The sequence below is a fragment of the Natator depressus genome, chromosome 23 (genome assembly GCF_965152275.1).
Source record: "Natator depressus isolate rNatDep1 chromosome 23, rNatDep2.hap1, whole genome shotgun sequence".
NCBI classification, from domain to species: Eukaryota; Metazoa; Chordata; order Testudines; family Cheloniidae; genus Natator; species Natator depressus.
The window spans coordinates 2,544,658-2,562,102 of record NC_134256.1 but is presented as its reverse complement, the minus strand read 5'-3'; the positions used below and the strand labels follow the sequence as shown (position 1 = coordinate 2,562,102).

Here is a 17,445-nt window from a genome sequence, read left to right as displayed (position 1 = left end):
CCCTGTCCGGTCTAGCCCGGCGTGCTAGGGGCTGCACAAACACTGAGCCGAAAAGACCATCCCCGCCTTGGAGAGCCTCTGATCGAAGAGACAGGAAGTGGAGACGGACAGACGTTGGGCAGGGCCGGGCAGGTGTGATGGGGGGCGGGGCGTCTCGAGCGGGGTGTGGGGGGTTCTGTCTCTGCAGAGCCAGGCACAATGGGAACCCCATCTCGGTTGCGGGGGGGCTGGGGGGGTGGGTATCTAGCTGTTAACCATAATACACCTCCTAGTGAGAAGACCGGAGCCCCGTCTGCCCCAGTCCAGGACCCCTCCTGGTGTATTTGTGGCGGGTGCTGTGGGTCCCTCCTCTGCCTTTCCTCTCTCCCGGCCTTTGGCTCTGAAAAGCCCCAGCTCCCGGCTTCCCCTTTCTTCCCTGCCCTTGGCAGAAGCACTTCACCCCCGCCCCCCGCCCACAACCCCCTTTTATCAGCTGCCAGCAGGCACCCGCTGTGGCGCTCAAAGGGTTAATTACTCCATTAACAAGGGGATTATCGAGTTAAAAACCGTGAGGGCGATTGTGGCTGTAATGAGCTCATTAACCTGGCAAGCCACTTGGCCTGGGCTCTGGGACCCCCCCCCATCCCTCCCCCTTCGCGATTGCATCATGCCTGGAATTCACCAGACCCGCCGCCTGGGGAGGGGAACGGGCCAGATCCGCCCCTCCGCGCCAGCCGGGGATCTGGCCCGCGGACCCCCATGGAGCCACGGCTGGTCGCCACGTGCTGGAGGTCTCTCGCCAGTCACGTTTTGATTTCAACCCGCACAAACGCTGGACTGACAAGTCAGCGGGGCCTGACTCTGATCTTGCTCATTCCTCCTTCGGTGGCATTACTCCCCATTTACACCAGGGTATGACTGGGGAGAATCCGGCCTACCGATTTAAACCACACCTCCTGCACCACGGTTAACAGCTCTCTCTACAGCCGGCTGGGCTAAGCTAGCCCAGTTGACTCCTGCTTTACACCAGGGAAAGGGGCGGAGGGTCTGGCTCACTAACATCTCAATGTGTGAAGTCCATAGGGCCCGATTCTGATCTCACTCCTGTGTCAATTCCACCTGAGCCATGTGCCGATTTGGAATTTGGCTCTTGGAATAACTCCACTGACTTGCAGGGCTCCGAGTCCCGATTGATTCCAGTTTAACTAAAATCAGAATCTGACCCTCTAGCCCTGCGGTGGCAGATTATTACTGCAGTACGTTAAATCGATTTCAAACCGTTTCAATGGCGTGCGTGTTAGTGGTTGGAACTGGCGCAATTAGATGTTGACGGGGCAAGATTTCTAATTCAGACTGGCCCTTAAGCTGCTGGAGAAGAGAACAGGCAAATTCTGACGTGATGCCAGCAGAATTCAGTTGTCATCCACCCACCTGGGCAGGTCTCCTCCCACAACACCACTCCTCTCTGGAGCAGAGTTTATACCGGGGCAAAATCTGAGCGCAGACTAGGCCTCAGACATCCTGGTCTTTCACTTGCATGAGACGTGCCGCCCAAATGCAAAGTTTATCCCGATCTCCGCGTGTGAGAGTGTCAAGAAATGTCCCCCCAGCTTCTCCGTAAATCAAAACCATCCACCGTATGGGCCCGTTTGTAGGGGCATCATTTGCTTATCCCCTGGATGGGTCACTTGGAAAGCGTTTGGTCTAACTCCAGGCATCATCTGTATTTTGTTCAGACTCCAGCCCCTATGTGGTTGGCTCCACTGTCCTTGATTTTAAAGGAGCTACGTTGATTGACACTAGGGAAAGGTCTGCCCCTGGTTTTTGTTGTGTTGTGTTTTTTTTTTTTTTTTCATAAAAAGATAAACCTCTACATGTCTCTTTAACAGCACGGAGCTGCGGTAGAGGCCTGTAACACCCTGGTTTCATTACTTTAACAATGACACATGCTACGCAGGGCTTTGGCTACTGGAGACTAAAGTATTGTCAGAACTAGCTGCAGCTACCGTGAATTAACAGAGTCTATTTTACAAAGCAGCCGCACCTAGGGAGGGCGGCTCAGCAGTTAGGGCCCTCGTCTGGGTCTCGGGAGGCCTGGGTTTAGTTCCCATCTCTCCTACAGATTCCTTGTGTGATCTTGTGGAAAATCACTTCCAAGGTATTTAGGTGCCTAATTCCCATTAACATCTAGGTGCCTAAACACCTTGGAGGATCTAACCTGTCAGTTTCTCTGTGCCTCAGTTCCACCTCTGTGATAACAGCTCCACTCTATGTTCCCAGGGAGGGTAAATACATGGAAGATTGGGACATGCCCAGAGGCTATGGTGATAGGCACCATAGATAGATTGATTGCTTTAAAAAAAAAAAAAATGGAGAGATTCCATGTGGCTTGGAATCAGGCCCTTTATCACCATTTCTACGAGAACTCTGCCACTGACTGTACTGATTAGCACCCGCTAAGGATCCAGTCCACTGAGGGGTATTGAAGTCAAAGTCTACCTAGGTGCTTAAAGGTAAGCGAGGCTCTTAAGCCCATGCTTACTGCCAAGCGGGTGTTTAATTCTATCCTTATTCTGCAAAGCATAAAGCCGAGTTCAAGGGGATCTGGATTGGGTCTGTCCTGTTTAAATCCCCAGTCCTACAAACACACATGCGTGGGATTCATTTTATTCACCAGAACAGCACGTCTATTGTAAATCAGTAATTTATTATTTGTAGTACCAGAGCGCCTAGCAGCTACAGCTCTCCCAATAACCAATTTGGAGGGGGGGGCCTTACTGGCAGTTCAAAAAACAATGTTTCTTTAATAGTTTTGTGTTGACCTGAAAACAAAATTTCTTGGAACTTTTAGCGAATCTAAAAGCTTAAAAAAAACCAACCCAAAACAATTTGTTTGGATTTTAGACATTTTAAAACTAAAAATAAATCAAAGGAAAGGAAAATTCCAACAGAAATGTTGTTCCAACCCAAACATTCAAAACTCGCATCTGAAAATGTCAAATCAAAACACGGATTTTCTTTTTTCCCCAACCTAAACAACCCTCGGAAATCGCCCTGCCGTCACAAAATGTTCTAAGTCTGCTTCTTTTGGAGAACAAACTTTCAGCTGCAAAATTTTGCTCAGTTCTAGCTAGGGTCCCCAGTCGGGGATCAGGGCCCCGTTGGACCGGGCTGTGGGTGCCGTAGATTTTTATGACTATTAGGCGTGTTACATGAGCCCGAGGGAGCACCGCTGCCCCGCCTCCACCATGCGTCAGAACCCCATTGTGCCAGGAGCTGTACAAATGCAGAACAAAATGACAGTCCCTGCTTAGATCTGGGCAAAAAAAAGATGGCAAATAGTAAATTTGGGTCGAATTCAGGCAATGGTTTTATCAGGGGAAAAATAAAATTTGGAACAAGTCGAAACGGTTTGGCCAAAACATTTCATTTATATCTTTTTTTTCTTTTTTCTTTTTTTTTTCACGTTCATTTATTTTCTCCTCTCTCTCATGCCTGGCCTCTACTCTCAACCTGTCCCCCTCTCCCCACCTCACTGTATGAAAAATTAAACCTTCGAGGGCCGTTGCATCAGTGAAACAGGATAATAATCCCAAAGCCGAAATTCAGCCCCACGTGGGTTTAAAACCGTTTTATTTGGCCACTTAACAGCTGCACGTGGGGCTTAGTGACGGGCCATCCAGCTTTCAGCACGTCAAGCGGCCAGGCTTCATTTGAAAACATAAATTAGACAGGTTTTGGCTTTCGCAGGACTTTCTCCTCGCTCAAATTATTTGGTTGGAGGTTCATTTCTGCTGTCGTCACGTGAAACCTCAGATCCATCATCAAAGCAGCTGCAAACAGGCACAAATAAGTTGCACCGTATTTAACTAAATGTTCCTTGTGATGTTTGCAATGGCTTCAATTGGGAGAAAAAAATACGGCTCAAGTATAGATTGGGGCCAGGCCACCCCCCCCCCCCCCCGGTGTAAAACAGTGTGGCTCTATTGAGGTCAATGGGCTCAATTTCCCACTGGTGTAAACTGACAGAACTCCCTTAAAATCAAGGGGACCGATCTCTAGCTGGTGCAAATCAGCACTGCTCTATTTGAAACCAATGGAGCTGGGCCCATTTGGATCAGCTGAGGGTGTGGCCTACAAGGGTTCCTTTTAGAGGATTTCTTCTTGCTTTGTAATAAAACCGTTTAACAATAATGAAGCTCCAAACCCGCGCTGGTGAGGGGGAAGGGAGTGTCAATTTACCTTTTCTAATTCCAAGAGATGGAATCGCAGCACCTGGATTGACTGAATCATCTGTAACAAGAACACAAAGGGAAATCCGTTTGAGGCAGCCGTATCTGCATGTCCCATAAGGGACTGGAGCGGCGTCAAGGGGCCGAAGCATAAACCAAACTCATGGTTTATTTCATTTGCTGGCCAGATTATACCCAAATATTCACTTGGATGGAGCCTTTAACTTTCCACATGTCTCCCTTCATGTGAAACTTAATGAGTCTGATTCTCCGCAGCTCGGGGCACAGGCATTTAGACCAGCACACGCCAGTGTGATGTGAGTGAGACTCATTGGGCTCCAGTGTAAATGTCCAAAACGACAGAGAACAAGGCCTAATAAATCAGTTACTCATGAGGGTCTTAAAAGCCTTTCTAAGGGCCGATTCCATTGGTGTGACTCCAGGGGGCCACATCCTGAGCTGCTGTTACTCAGCATCGCTTCAAATAGCTGAGGTGGTGAATAAGGCCTGGCTTTTGAAAGGCTGCAGCACCTCGGTTGCATTTCCAAGATGGATTTAGCAGCCTATGTCCCGTCTGAAAACGACCTGGCTGTTGCAACGTGGAGCACGGCAACACCAACGCCCCTTTAAAAATCTGGGCCTCTATTCTTAGATGTGGGAAACTGATGAATTCCCCCCATGCAACATCTTGAGCCTCTGGTCCTGCTAAGATGTCACACACGTGCTTAACTTTGGGTGCACTGACTAAGTTCCAGTATAAGTCCTTATTGAGGAAAGCGCTTAAACTCAGCTTTGAGTACGTTTCCGTCTCTCAGGTACACGCTCAAAGGCCCAGGCCGAATAGGAATGCAAGCTTGAATAGAGGCTGAGTGGAATCGGATCACTCACAGGGCATAGCTTTGCAGAACTGGAGCCACGTTTAAATGAAGACGAGTAGCCGCCAAGGGGAAAATGAAAGAAAAACAACCCAAAGCCAACCGGACCAGCAGAAACGCCATTTAAAAAACAAAAAGAAATGATTATTTGCATTGTACACGGAATTATAGATTTTTTTTTTTTAAGTTTCTTACCAAATTATCCAGCTCAGGATTGGAAGAAAATAAAGGTTTTTCTGTCCTAATCTAGAAAGAGAAAGACATGGGCAATCCAGCACAAATAAAACACAGAGAGGCAAAAGGTTAGCACGATTTAAAAAAAATCTGTTTTTCTCATTTCCCCAGAACATAAAAAGAGAGAGAGCGAAAGAAATCTCTCTTTCCCCAGAGCTTCCATGACATACCCACATGCGTATATTTCACTCTAGGCTCTGCCCTGTGGATGTATTTTAAAATATTCCCACCCCTGCTGCGGCCCAGCCCCTCCTATGCAAGATCAGATTTCACCCCCGTCTCCTTTTTAAAAGTCCTTCCAAGCAAGCGTTGCGCTCTCTCTCTCTCTCTCTCTCTCTCTCTCATTTTTAAGCACGACGCAGCCTCGTGTACGCTCTCAGCCTGTCCAGGACATGTCTATAAACGCAGGATCAACACAAGGGTTTTTGTTTTGTTTTGTTTTTTTGGCAATGATTGAGATAGCAGCTGGGCCTGATTTGCAGAGTCTGATTCAGCCCTGGGTCTTCCAAGTAGTTCCCCGAATTGAGCCACTGATCAGTCGATTTTACCCAGGGGGTAACACTAGAGCGAGTCGGGCCCCAGCGTTGGCACGGCTTCCCCTGCGTTCCTCTGGCCTTAGGTTTCTCCTGCTTTGCTCCCCGCAGACTTGCCCCCCGCCGGCTCCAGACACTGACCTGCTTGGCGAAGACGGCTATGTCCTCGTTGAAGGAATCGGAGGAGCAGACGTCTCCACCGGGGTAAGAGCCCGAGGTATCCCTGGGGGAGCAGGTCGCCAGCTCACACTTCTCAAAGACCAGGGCCAGCAAGGGGAACAAGGGGTGCCTGCGAGACAGAGGCGAGGTTAGAGGCGGACACGGGGGGTGCAAGGCACACGCATTATGCAATCCAGACACCCCGCTGATCAGTGCTGGAACAAGGTTAGAGAAGGCCCTGGGGCAAGGATACGTTAGCCCAGGTAGCCCCGCCAGCTGCATCCGCCCCTGCTCACGGCAGGAGGCAGGAGAGGTCCCAAAATCTGCCTCTTCCCCTGAAATCTGCTGCCCTATAGGTAAAGCAGCCTCTGCTGGCTGGGGCCCCATAACCTGAGGGGTCCTGGCGCGACTGCCTCGCTTGCACCATTGCAGCAAGGCCACTGCAACGGCTTGCACGCGCGTGCACAAACGCTGCACGATCCGTGCAGAGGCACGCACAACGTGGCGCACGCACCGCTTCCATGCCATGCAAATGTATACCCAGCCCATGTGTCTCACACACACACACACACACAGAGTGTGCAATCCTCGTACACCACCTGCACCCCTCTGTACAAATATAAACACGCACACGCACGCAGCAGTCAGTCATGCTCACGGATCCATTCGGTGTGGTACATAAACAAAAATACACACACGCCTATGTTATATAATGCGTACGCAGGGTTGGATGCAGTGTAATTTGTAGCCGTGTCAGTCTCAGGATATTAGAGAGACAAGGTGGGGGAGGTAATACCTTGTATTGAAACAACTTCAGTTGGAGAGAGGGACGAGCTTTTGCGGCTTACACAGAACTCTTCCTCAGGTCTGGGGAAGGTATTCAGAGCTCCCCTCCCCTCGTTGTCCCAGGACTGCGGAGGTGTTAAAGGGCCACGCTCTACCTTGAGCGCTAACTACTTCCACTAACCAACCTGTTCCACCTCGCTGCGATGCTCGGAGGACCTTTCCCAGACCCGAAGAGAGCTCGTGTCTCTCATCCACAGAAGTTGGTCCAATAAAAGCTATTCGCTCCCCGGCCTTGTCTCTCGAACCCACCCAGGGTGTAATATGCGCAGTGGCCATTGGTGAGCATCCCCGCGCTCACAGCGTAGGACACATGCTGGGGAATAAAAGACTCTGTCACGCAGAAGCATGCACAATGTGCAACACACGTGCTATACACCATCTACACACAAGTAGAGACGCACCCACAATGTATCACACAGATGGAGTAGAATCTAGACAAGCCCCCTGCTGTTCACATACCCATGGGGTGCAATAGATTATCTCTGCACCATATTGTGCAGAAGTGAGCAAACAAAGGCTATAAATACTAACACTGTAGGTGACAGTTACATAAGTGCACGCTTTCCAAGGATAGTTGTATACAGACTGGAACGGCATTAGTGTAAATACACACCCAGAGCAAATACGCAAACAGAGGGCCACAATCTATGTGTGGAGACAGATATAGACAGACACAGGGCATATAGTTAGGCTGGGCAAAATTAGATTTTTATTTTTTAATAATTTCAAGGTTTATTTTTAAGCATTTTCCCCCGTTTCTGTTTATTTTAAATTGTCACAGTTGTGGGAATTGTGGGGGGGCGTCCGGCAATCACTGTTTTATGACAGTCGACACTGAGATTCAAAAAGCTTTATAATCATGAAAACGCAAACCATCCATCCCATGTCAAAATAGCCAAAGTAAAGAAACTCTAAGCAGTTCACAAGCTGCATTTTCACTTTGCTAAGCTGTAAATTTCAGTTTTTATCGATGGAAATATTTTGTTGGCACATGCAGTGCGATCACCATTTTCTGATGAAATATTGAATCCTTCCGAGCCTAAATATAATACATAGAGTGAATATATAGTACGTGAATATTGTATGGAGTATATATAGCCCTGGTGTAGGAATTGTAGGTACTGGTACATAATACACAGAATAACGTTACTGGTGGGTACAGACGCAGTGTGCATAATACACAAGACAGCATTATTATGGACACAAATCAGACGTCAAGAATTGTGATATTCAAAAACCAGTCGGAGAACACTTCAATCTCTTTGGTCACTCGATTACAGACCTAAAAGTGGCAATTCTTCAACAAAAAAACTTCAAAAACAGACTCCAAGGAGAGACTGCTGAATTGGAAATAATTTGCAAACTGGATACAATTAACTTCAGCTTCAGAATAGAGAGTGGGAGTGGATGGGTCATTACACAAAGTAAAACTATTTCCCCATGTTTATCTCCCCCCCGCCCCGCGCTATCCTGCTGGTAATAGCTCACCTTACCTGATCACTCTCCTTACAGTGTGTAGGGTAACACCCATTGTTTCATGCTCTCTGTGTACATAAATCTCCCCACTGTATTTTCCACTGCATGCATCCAATGAAGTGAGCTGTAGCTCACGAAAGCTTATGCTCTAATAAATTGGTTAGTCTCTAAGGTGCCCCAAGTCCTCCTGTTCTTTTTGCGGATACAGACTAACCCGGCTGCTGCTCTGAAACCTGTCATTATTACTGTGTGTGTATATACGCATATATTACACACAGACACAAGGGAGAGCACTATCAGTGTGCATACACGCAGCGTATATAATATACATGCACATTAACGGAGCTGGGGGAAGAACAGATTTGTCTCAGTCCCTGGGCAGCTTTTAAAAGTGTGTTTGGGAGGGAATCATTTAGAGCCAAAGGTTTTGTTGAAATAAAATTGAAAAGTTGTTCTGACCATTTTAAAACAGTGTTTGGAATTTAAAAAGAAAATCAAGGAAATTTTGAAACAAAAAGTTGTTGGAAACCACAAAATACAAAACGGTTTGGTCTGGAAAATGTCACGTGCACAAGGGGGAACGTTATGAGGGCGTGTACACACAGCTAGGGGATGACCTAGTGCGTGTGCACACACACATGGAGTGTGACATTTAAAGTGTGTACATACACACACACTCTTTACACACTACACGTGCATAGACAGAATTTTAGCCTGCATGCATCATACGGACACGCACACCCCTTAGCTGTGTGATATGCCCGGTGCTACCAGGCAAAGGCACCCTGATTTCCTTCCTGGATGGGCCATCGTCCATTAGTGTAGCTGGACTGTGGTGCCTTTCTGGATCAGAACTGGCACCACTTCAAATAGAGGGGAGAGAGCTGCTATAGAGAAGACACTGGATTGAGCTGGCAACATTCACTGCTGGATGGCCTTGCTTGGGACCATTCTCTTAAGGGAGCAAGGTCCAGCCCTAGGGGGAGAGGGGGGCTCAGAGGAGGCGGAGGGAAGGGGTGGTTTGCGAATGGGAGAGGCGAGCTCTCTCCATTACTCTGTGTTCGTACAGCACCAGGTGCAAAGGGGACCCCGTTTCTATTGGTCCCTGGGCACCCACCATAATACGCCCGATACATTAATAATCGACATGTATGTAAGAAGCAGGGAGCAGGAGACTGGGAGTAGGAACCAGAGGGTTAGGAGAAGGGGGAAAGCATGGAAAGAAGGAAAGAAAATTAGAGGAGAAAGGGAAGGAGAAAAAGAGAAAGCAGAAAAATGAAGGGGGGGGAGGAAATACACAAAGCACATAAAACGTACATATTCTACACACGCTCCCTCTCTATCCTATGGATGCACTTTGCGTAGTACAGGAAGGTTCGTAATTCACAGGCATGCATAGAAACATACATATTATATATATACACAGCCTGATACAGATGCATATAGAGTGCATCCGCACTCTACAGTATCGAAAGACTGAGAACGTGCACATGGTGTCTATTTCTACCTAGACAGTCCTGTATACTGCGTGTGCAAATATCATATGTAAATACCTCATGTGCCTGGGAATATTTGGGTGGTGTGTTTGCACTGTGCAGCAGTATATCCTGTGTATAGCAAGATGGCATACAGCTGTGTGGACAGGGGGTTGTGCGTATAGATGCACCGCAGTGTATAGGACTGATGCACACGCGTCATAAGAAACATCAAACCAGTGGGTGTGAGGATATCCGCATCGTACACCGCGGGGTGCTTAAACACACGAACACATATATTGACGTGCCATGACATATGCTCGCAAAACTGACATGCAAACGGATTTTGAGGGTGAGTATATCTTTTATAACATGTTTGTGTGTGTGGGCATTATACCCCCGCTGTGTGTTTCTACACACACACACACACACCCCCGCCCAGCAGCACATAACACTGCCCCACAAAACACATGCTAAAAGTTCTGCTCACACTCAGTCAATCCAATGCAGGCACAGTGTATAACACCTACTCCCACATTGGGTTGTGTTTACATGCATGGAAGATGCCAATCCAGATTTCACTTTACAGCTCCTCTGTTGAATATGGTTCCAGACACACTATACACACTGCAGCCCTATGGTACGCTCTGCGTGTATGCGGACATGTACGCTTACTGATAGCGTCCCAGATTTATGCCGCCACGGCCAGATCCTCAGGTGGTGTAAACTGACCAGTGGCCATTAACTTCCCTGCAGCGACCCCCCATCTGAGGACCGGGCCCATGCTATGAAATTTTTTTTATTTTCAAATTTAAAACTGCCACACAACACAACCATCACCCACACGTTGAAATGTGCAGTAAAGACATGCATACAAAGGCAGTGTCCTGTACACTGTGTGTACACGTGGACACACAAGTCTGTATATACAGGCCCAGTGTACTGCTGATGTGCGAACACACACACAGAGTGCATAGATCATTTACACACTAGAGACAACGGCTACTTATGCAGGCATTTACACAAGTGCAGCGGGCGTGTAAAGAGGGCGTACAACGCTACCACTGGGCAATGCTTCGCTCTCACTTTACACTCATGTAAACAAACACACAAGCCAGCGTGGAACAGGGATTTGGGCCTAGAGAATTCCTGCCTGTCCGAAACAGTCTATACATACAGATACAGTGTGCAACGTTAATATACTCTGTGTGTGTGATTAGTGTACTTGGAGATGTGTACGATTAGGATACTTTGTGTGTATGATGTGCGAGAGAGATCTTGCTCACTGTGTGTATAAATATATATACACACAGAGCATGCCACACTTACACCCACGGTGTAAATATATAGAGAGACACAGATACAAAACTATTCTATACGTACATAGACACAGTGTACCACATTGTTACACACGTCACAATGTTACCACACACACACACACACACAGAATGACCGACAAATGAACAGCTAGCCATGTGTGCACATACACACATCCTATACCCAGTGCGTAGCTAAAGATCCATACAGACACTGTGTATAACACAGCATATTAAGGACAGATTTTAAAGGTATTTAGGTGCCTAGATACCTTTAAAAGCACATATTTACACCGCACGTATAGCTAGAGATACACGTACTCTGTGTGTGTGTGTGTGTACGTCAGCATTACACACTTGGTAGCTGTGTATATAGAATACACCCAAAATGCTGTCTACCCGGACACGCCGTGTTGGCAGTTCAGTACTTTCCACTCGTGTAGCCCTGTTGGGCCCAGGATAGTAGCAAGACAAGGGCGGGGCGGGAATAGCTTTTGTTGGACCAACTTCTGTTGCAAGCTTTCCAGCGCACCCAGCTCTCATGCAGTACGACAGCTAAGGCAGCGAGTGTGTAATATATCGATTCTATCGCACTGTGGGTACAAAATGTTCCATAGACGCACAGGGGGCAGCCCTGATCACACTTCGTGGACACACGGACACATGCATCTGCCATATACACACGCTGATCAGGGACGGTCTCGGGCCGGGGCTCTCACTCTTTCCAGACAACTGTACCCCGCTCAGGAGTCCGATTTGTCTTGCGTCCCCCCAAGTTTCACCTCACTTAAAAGCGACTTGCTGACGAAATCAGACAGAAGCATGCAAAAGTGTCACCGCCGCACTGTTGCTGACGAATGGCCGACTCTCTCATTTGTAGGATATAATTGTAAAACGCATCCATCGGAATATCAATATGGCACTGACATTTCCGTGTCCAGTACATAGAGCTGTACATCAAGTCACCGTCTGGATGGAATTTGAGGCAAATCTCTAGACGAGCTGATGCACCCCCGGGAAGAGCTCTGCGCACCCCCAGAGGTACGCATACCCCTGCCTGAGAACCACGGGGATAGGGTTACTTGGTCCCGTCTCAGCGCGGGGCCCTACATTCCTGTGATCGTTTATATATCCCCACTCGCACACTTATATATCATACACACCCACACACAGCCAGATAGATCCACATAGGCCAGAGCAGCCTCTCTCTCTCCCTCCCGCTCCATCTAGACACACACTGTGCATTTCCAGCTCGCTGCACAAGTTCACACAGCATATGCTATGTAAATATTGGCAGCCAACATAAGCCATGTTATCTCCTCAGTGTGTCTCTCCCTCCTGGAACTTGAGAGCTGGCCTGTCAACCCAGCAGCCGAGCCGAGAGTCTCCACAGAGCCCACGAGTAAAAACAACAAATGGTTGCAAATTAAAAGCAGCCCCCACTCTGGCAAAGGGGGCGCGCACGTGGGGGGGGGGGCAGGAGGGGGAATAGGGGCAATTTATGCCTCTTGGGGCGGAAAATAGTTTTGCTTCCCTGCTCCTAGAAATGTTCACATGGAGCCAGAAAAGCCGGGATTCGAAGAAAGCGGCTGGCAAACTTTGATGCCCCTTGTAGCACCCGGTCCCTATTCCTCCAATAGTGACTGCGGAATCTTTGGGGGTGGGGGGAAGGGGTCCTGGATGGGTTTTGTTCTTCCCAGTTTTCGGCTTTTTCTGTCCTCCACATTGGCTGCTGACCTTCTCCGGAAGGGAGCTATTTCTCCCTCTTTCCCTCCTGGGCTGTTGCCTTCTATTTCTCCCTTTGTTTTCTATCTTTCCCCCTTTCTCTCCTTTCTCTTTCCTGTCTCTCTTCTCCCTTCCCCCTTCTGTTTCCCTCTTTCTATTTCCTCTCTCTTTCCCTCCCTCTCCCCTCCTTTCTGTCCCCTCTTTCTCCTCTGTGTTTTCTCTCTTTCTTTCCCTCTTTCTCTCCACCTTTCCCTTGTCTCCCTATAAATGCAGTGGGTCCATGTCTGACACCTCAGCATTTTTCACTTATTTACACCTTCCCAAGGGACGGGGCGGGTTTAGGTTTCAAGGAGGAGGCTGTGTTAAATAAAGGTGTATTTCATGTCCCCTCCTTCCCTTCCCTGGGTCTTTCCCTGTCTTGGATTTCGGTCTCACCTGTAGAAAACCTCTGGACTTTCTGATGCAGCCTTTTCGCCTGCCTGGAAAGGCACCCCCCTTCTCCAGCAATGACGCCCCACTTCTGGTCCTGAGTGCAAAATGCGACAGGGCCGGGACCTGACCGAAGGTCCATAATTTTGATGGCCCCACATTGCAGAGCAATGAGAGACCAGGACACCAAAGTGCTCACACCAAGCCGAGAAAAACTTCCTCTCCCCGGGCCTTCAGAATCACCCCCCACTCCGGGGTCCCCCGAGCCATTCTCTCTGCTCCCCTTGGAGCCAAACTTTGCGTCCTTTCTTATTGGATTCATCCACAAGCCCCGCTCCGTCACTCGGGAGCCCGATTTTAAAATGACAACCCGGCCTTTCCCTCTCAAAGTGCCCTTTGTTTTGTCTGGGGTGGGTAAATCTCTCTCTCTCTCTCTGGAAGCTACCAGGATGACAGGCGGAGAGAGATTCCCCCTTGAAATACATGGTTAGAAACAAACAAATCCCCCCGAAACTGGATGGGGGAGAAAACAGACAGAAAACGGCTAGACAGCCCCGGTCCTGCTAGAAATTAGACTGATCCACGTTCAGAAATCTCGACCGCAAATTACACACACAGACACACAGACACAGACACACACACACACACACACACCTTGAAATAAAAGGGAGAGATGCAGATGGTCCCACCAGCCGTGAAACTGGCCAGAGCCTACTGGAAATCAAATGGACCCGGGGTCCCCCGGTCATTAGATGGACAGCGCCCTAAATGAAGAGACAGAGCCTCCGAAACGTAGCCAAGCAGACAACGCCTAGGTCCAAATAAAACAGCTCCGAGGCTTTTCACTCGCACAAGAACCCACCGACACCTGGGCCAATCCTAGGGAGAACCCCCCCCCCAAGAGTCACCCCCCCCCCGCCTTCCAGAGCCCAGCCCCGGCTCCTTACCCGTAGATCTCATCCTTCTCCCTCTTCAAGGCGTCGGTATTCCCCAGCCCCGAGGGCATGCCTGCCCGGTGGGCTACCCCGGCCGGTCCATACGGCGAGCTCTGGCTCAGCGGGTGGTGCTGCAAACTCCGACCCGAGTGAGGGTCCCCGAAGCCTGGCAAAGCGACTCCGTCCATGGCAGGGTAATGCACCAGGTCATCGTACTGCAAGGCAGGTGGACAACAAGGGGTGAGCCAGGGGGGCCGCCCGCCGGCCGAGTCCCCCCGCTCCCCCGCCGCCCCCGGGCCGTGAAGACACAGGGGAAGAGGGGGAGGAATTTTTGCACCCAAAACATCCCTACGCAAGCTCAGATCCGGGGAGATGGAGAAGTAATTTTTGCCCAGACCTCCTCCGAGGCACAATCAGGCCCGGACGAGTTATTCTGCCCACGACAGGCGTCCCCTAAAGAAAACCGAGGCATGTGCGTTGGTTTCGTAAAGAAGCGGGGTTGATCTGCTCTGTATTGGGAGGGCGAGAAGCGGAGAAATAGAAACCCTTCCTCACAACGCTGGTGAATTGCATTGATTTGATTTCCAGCTTAAAATAAAAATCAATGCCGCTCTTTACCGACCCCTTTTGCCATCTAAACATTCTTTTCGGGGTAATTAGTTCCTGCCCGGCGACCTTGTTAATTTAACTCCGGCCCCTCGGCGGCTTTCACGACCCGCCGCTGCAAAATGTGTCACTTTCACGCCACCAAACGGTGCGGTCAGTTTCAGCCCAGCCCAGTCGCGGTCCGAATATTGCTCCTCTCGCCCTGGCTGGGAACTCCCCCCCGCGCCCCAATCTCCCACCTTCTCGCCTTTAAAAAAAGTTTCTAACGTTGAGGCGACGAATCGTCTTATTTTCGTGCAAACGTCGCCTTTACCACGCTGTTTGGCCCCTGGGGTTGCTTTAAAACGCATTTTCAGCCTATTGTCGAGGAGGGAATCTGAGGTTTAAAATATGAACTAGCTCCTGCGTTCCCAGCGTCTTGCTTGAAAATCTTCCCCCCTTGGTTCCTTGTAAATAAACTTTTAAATCCTCCATTTGCCCGTCCCTTAGATGTCGGTCTCTAACTAGCAAGAGAAAGAGACTCTCAATCTCTCTTTTTAAAACACTGAACTCTGTGAACTGAGGAATAATTTATTAAACAGGCTTTCCACTTTTTACCTGAACCAGACCTTTTAAAGGGGGGGGGGAGGGAGGACTGTGAAATTATTCCAACTTGACAGCTATTCTTATTTAAATATTGCCAACTTTAGTCCTCAAGCCTGTCCAGCCAAGCCGAGCAAGCCATTTTAATTCTCCATTAGCCGTTTGGAGGTTGTTTGACGCTGGAGTGAGTTGAGGGGGGAATATTTATACAATCAAAGGCTTCGATTTTTACGAGCAGGAGGGAAACTCTGGTGGAAACACGGGGGTCACTTTCTTTTTAAAATCTAACTAGACATGCTGCGCATTCTGCAAAGCCGATCGGAGTTTTATTTGCCCCTTTTAAACCAGTTGTTTACCTCTGTTTTCGCTCCCACAGCCCACCCTGGGGCTCTCGCGTAATAATGCGGCTCGTGCCTCGCTTTACTCCACTTTGTCTCCCCAGACTTCCAGGGCATTTTCAAAGCGCCCCGACCTTCCCCAGCCCCATCTCCCCCGCTCCTTTTGAATGACAAACTTTTCTCTTACGCCTGGAAACTTAACTCGCGCAGGGTGTAGAAAATACGGCTGGATGATGACTTGTCTTTCCCCCCAAGTCTTGAGGAAATGACTCGGGGTTTTTTTTAACGTTGGCATTAAACCCCCCCCCCCCCCCCGCTTTTAGCCGGATAGGGTTAGTTTGTATTTTAACAGCTGTGCGGATATTTTAAGGTCGCTAATAAGATAGAGGCCGGGCCGTTTAGGATCTCTGCGTCAGATCCTGAGAAAGCTCACAGCAACATCGAAATGTGATTTCAAAATCGGAGGAAAATCTTTCAGGAACCGTTGGCTACATTTCTACCAACCGGGCGGGCTAGAGCCGCAGTCACCCCGGGCTCTGAGGGCCACAGATCCTGCCCCTGAGATCAGAGTCGAAACTAAGTTGTAAAAACGTCAGAAACGAAGCACAAAGGACCCCCGATTAAATGGAAACCTATTAAAGCCCCGAAACGAGCAACCGCGGCTTTCCCAGCCCCGCCGAGAGTGGAGAAAGTCAGGACCCGCCGGGGGAGAGAACACAGCCAAGGCAGGAGCCCTGTGCAGAATCGCAACCCATCTTGCCGATTGTACCGACACACACCCCTCCATCGCCCGGCTCCCCCCGGCCGGGACAGCGACGCGAGCAGCTGGGAGAGGAAGCGGAGCAACGCCGGGAGACAACACAAAGCGCCTTCCGAGACCCCCCCCCTTTTTTTTTTTTTAAAGAAAAAGTTAAGTGTAAACATCTCCCCCCCCCGAACCCCGGAAAAAACACCCCCCCCCCCATCTGGCACTTGCAGAGCAAGCCCGGCAGCGGGGAAGAGAGGGACCTGGGTGCCGAGCGAAGTGCGGAGGAAGGAGAGCGGCCAGGACGAGAAATGACCCCCCCACACGGACACACACGGCTGCCTCCATCCGCCCCGCTCATCCACACACAACCCGGGCTCTCTCTTGTTGGAAGAAGGGGCGGGGGGGGGCGGTGCGATTCAGAGCAAACCCCCCCCCCCCACACCCCCCTTTTCAAATCCCAGATCCCCTTCCGAAAGCCCCTCGCCAAACGCATCCGTCGGCCGGGCCGAGGCGCGCGTCCCGCGGCCCGGGGGGACTCGGACCTACCCTTTGTGCCATTGGACGCCCGGCGGTTCGGTCCAAGTCCGGGTCCTGCTTCCTCGCGCTCTCGCTCGCAAGTGGGCTGCGTATGGGGGGCGAGGATCCGGGATCCCCCCCACCCCCCCCCCACCCCCGGCTCTGGGTCCAAAGCGCTGCAAACAATTCAGGGCTCCGGGTGGGGGGTGGGGGTCTCCTCCTCCCTGGCTTGGTTAACCCTGATTCAGTGCTGGCCAGAGAGCTAATGCAAAGAGGGAACGCATTGGTGGATGGGGGGGTGGGGGTGGGGGTCCTGGAGAAAGCTGGGGGGGGCGGGGGGGGCTGCAGTCGATTTCTCTCTCTCTCTCTTTCTCCCCAGCAGTCCTTTTGGCTGTCTCAGCTGCCCGTCAAGTACTCAGAGCTGTCAAAGGCGGAATGACT

At 50.0% G+C, this 17,445-nt stretch overlaps 1 protein-coding gene across 2 annotated transcripts in view; it reads right to left on the bottom strand.

Moving 5' to 3' along the window:
* Positions 1 to 17,144, bottom strand: part of MEIS3 (Meis homeobox 3) — a 33,411-nt gene extending 16,267 nt beyond the window's left edge. The window contains exons 1-5 of one of the 2 annotated variants that reach the window (XM_074937402.1): positions 17,035 to 17,144; positions 14,227 to 14,429; positions 5,995 to 6,142; positions 5,282 to 5,332; positions 4,222 to 4,272 (exon numbers count right to left, since the gene is read on the bottom strand). In XM_074937402.1, coding sequence (XP_074793503.1) covers positions 4,222 to 4,272; positions 5,282 to 5,332; positions 5,995 to 6,142; positions 14,227 to 14,429; positions 17,035 to 17,046 — 465 coding nt within the window. In that variant the 5' untranslated portion in view covers positions 17,047 to 17,144. Of the gene's footprint in view, positions 1 to 4,221; positions 4,273 to 5,281; positions 5,333 to 5,994; positions 6,143 to 14,226; positions 14,430 to 16,748; positions 16,845 to 17,034 lie in introns of those variants that run through there. The other variant, XM_074937403.1, reaches the window with a different exon arrangement.
* Between the last annotated feature and the right edge of the window lie 301 nt (positions 17,145 to 17,445).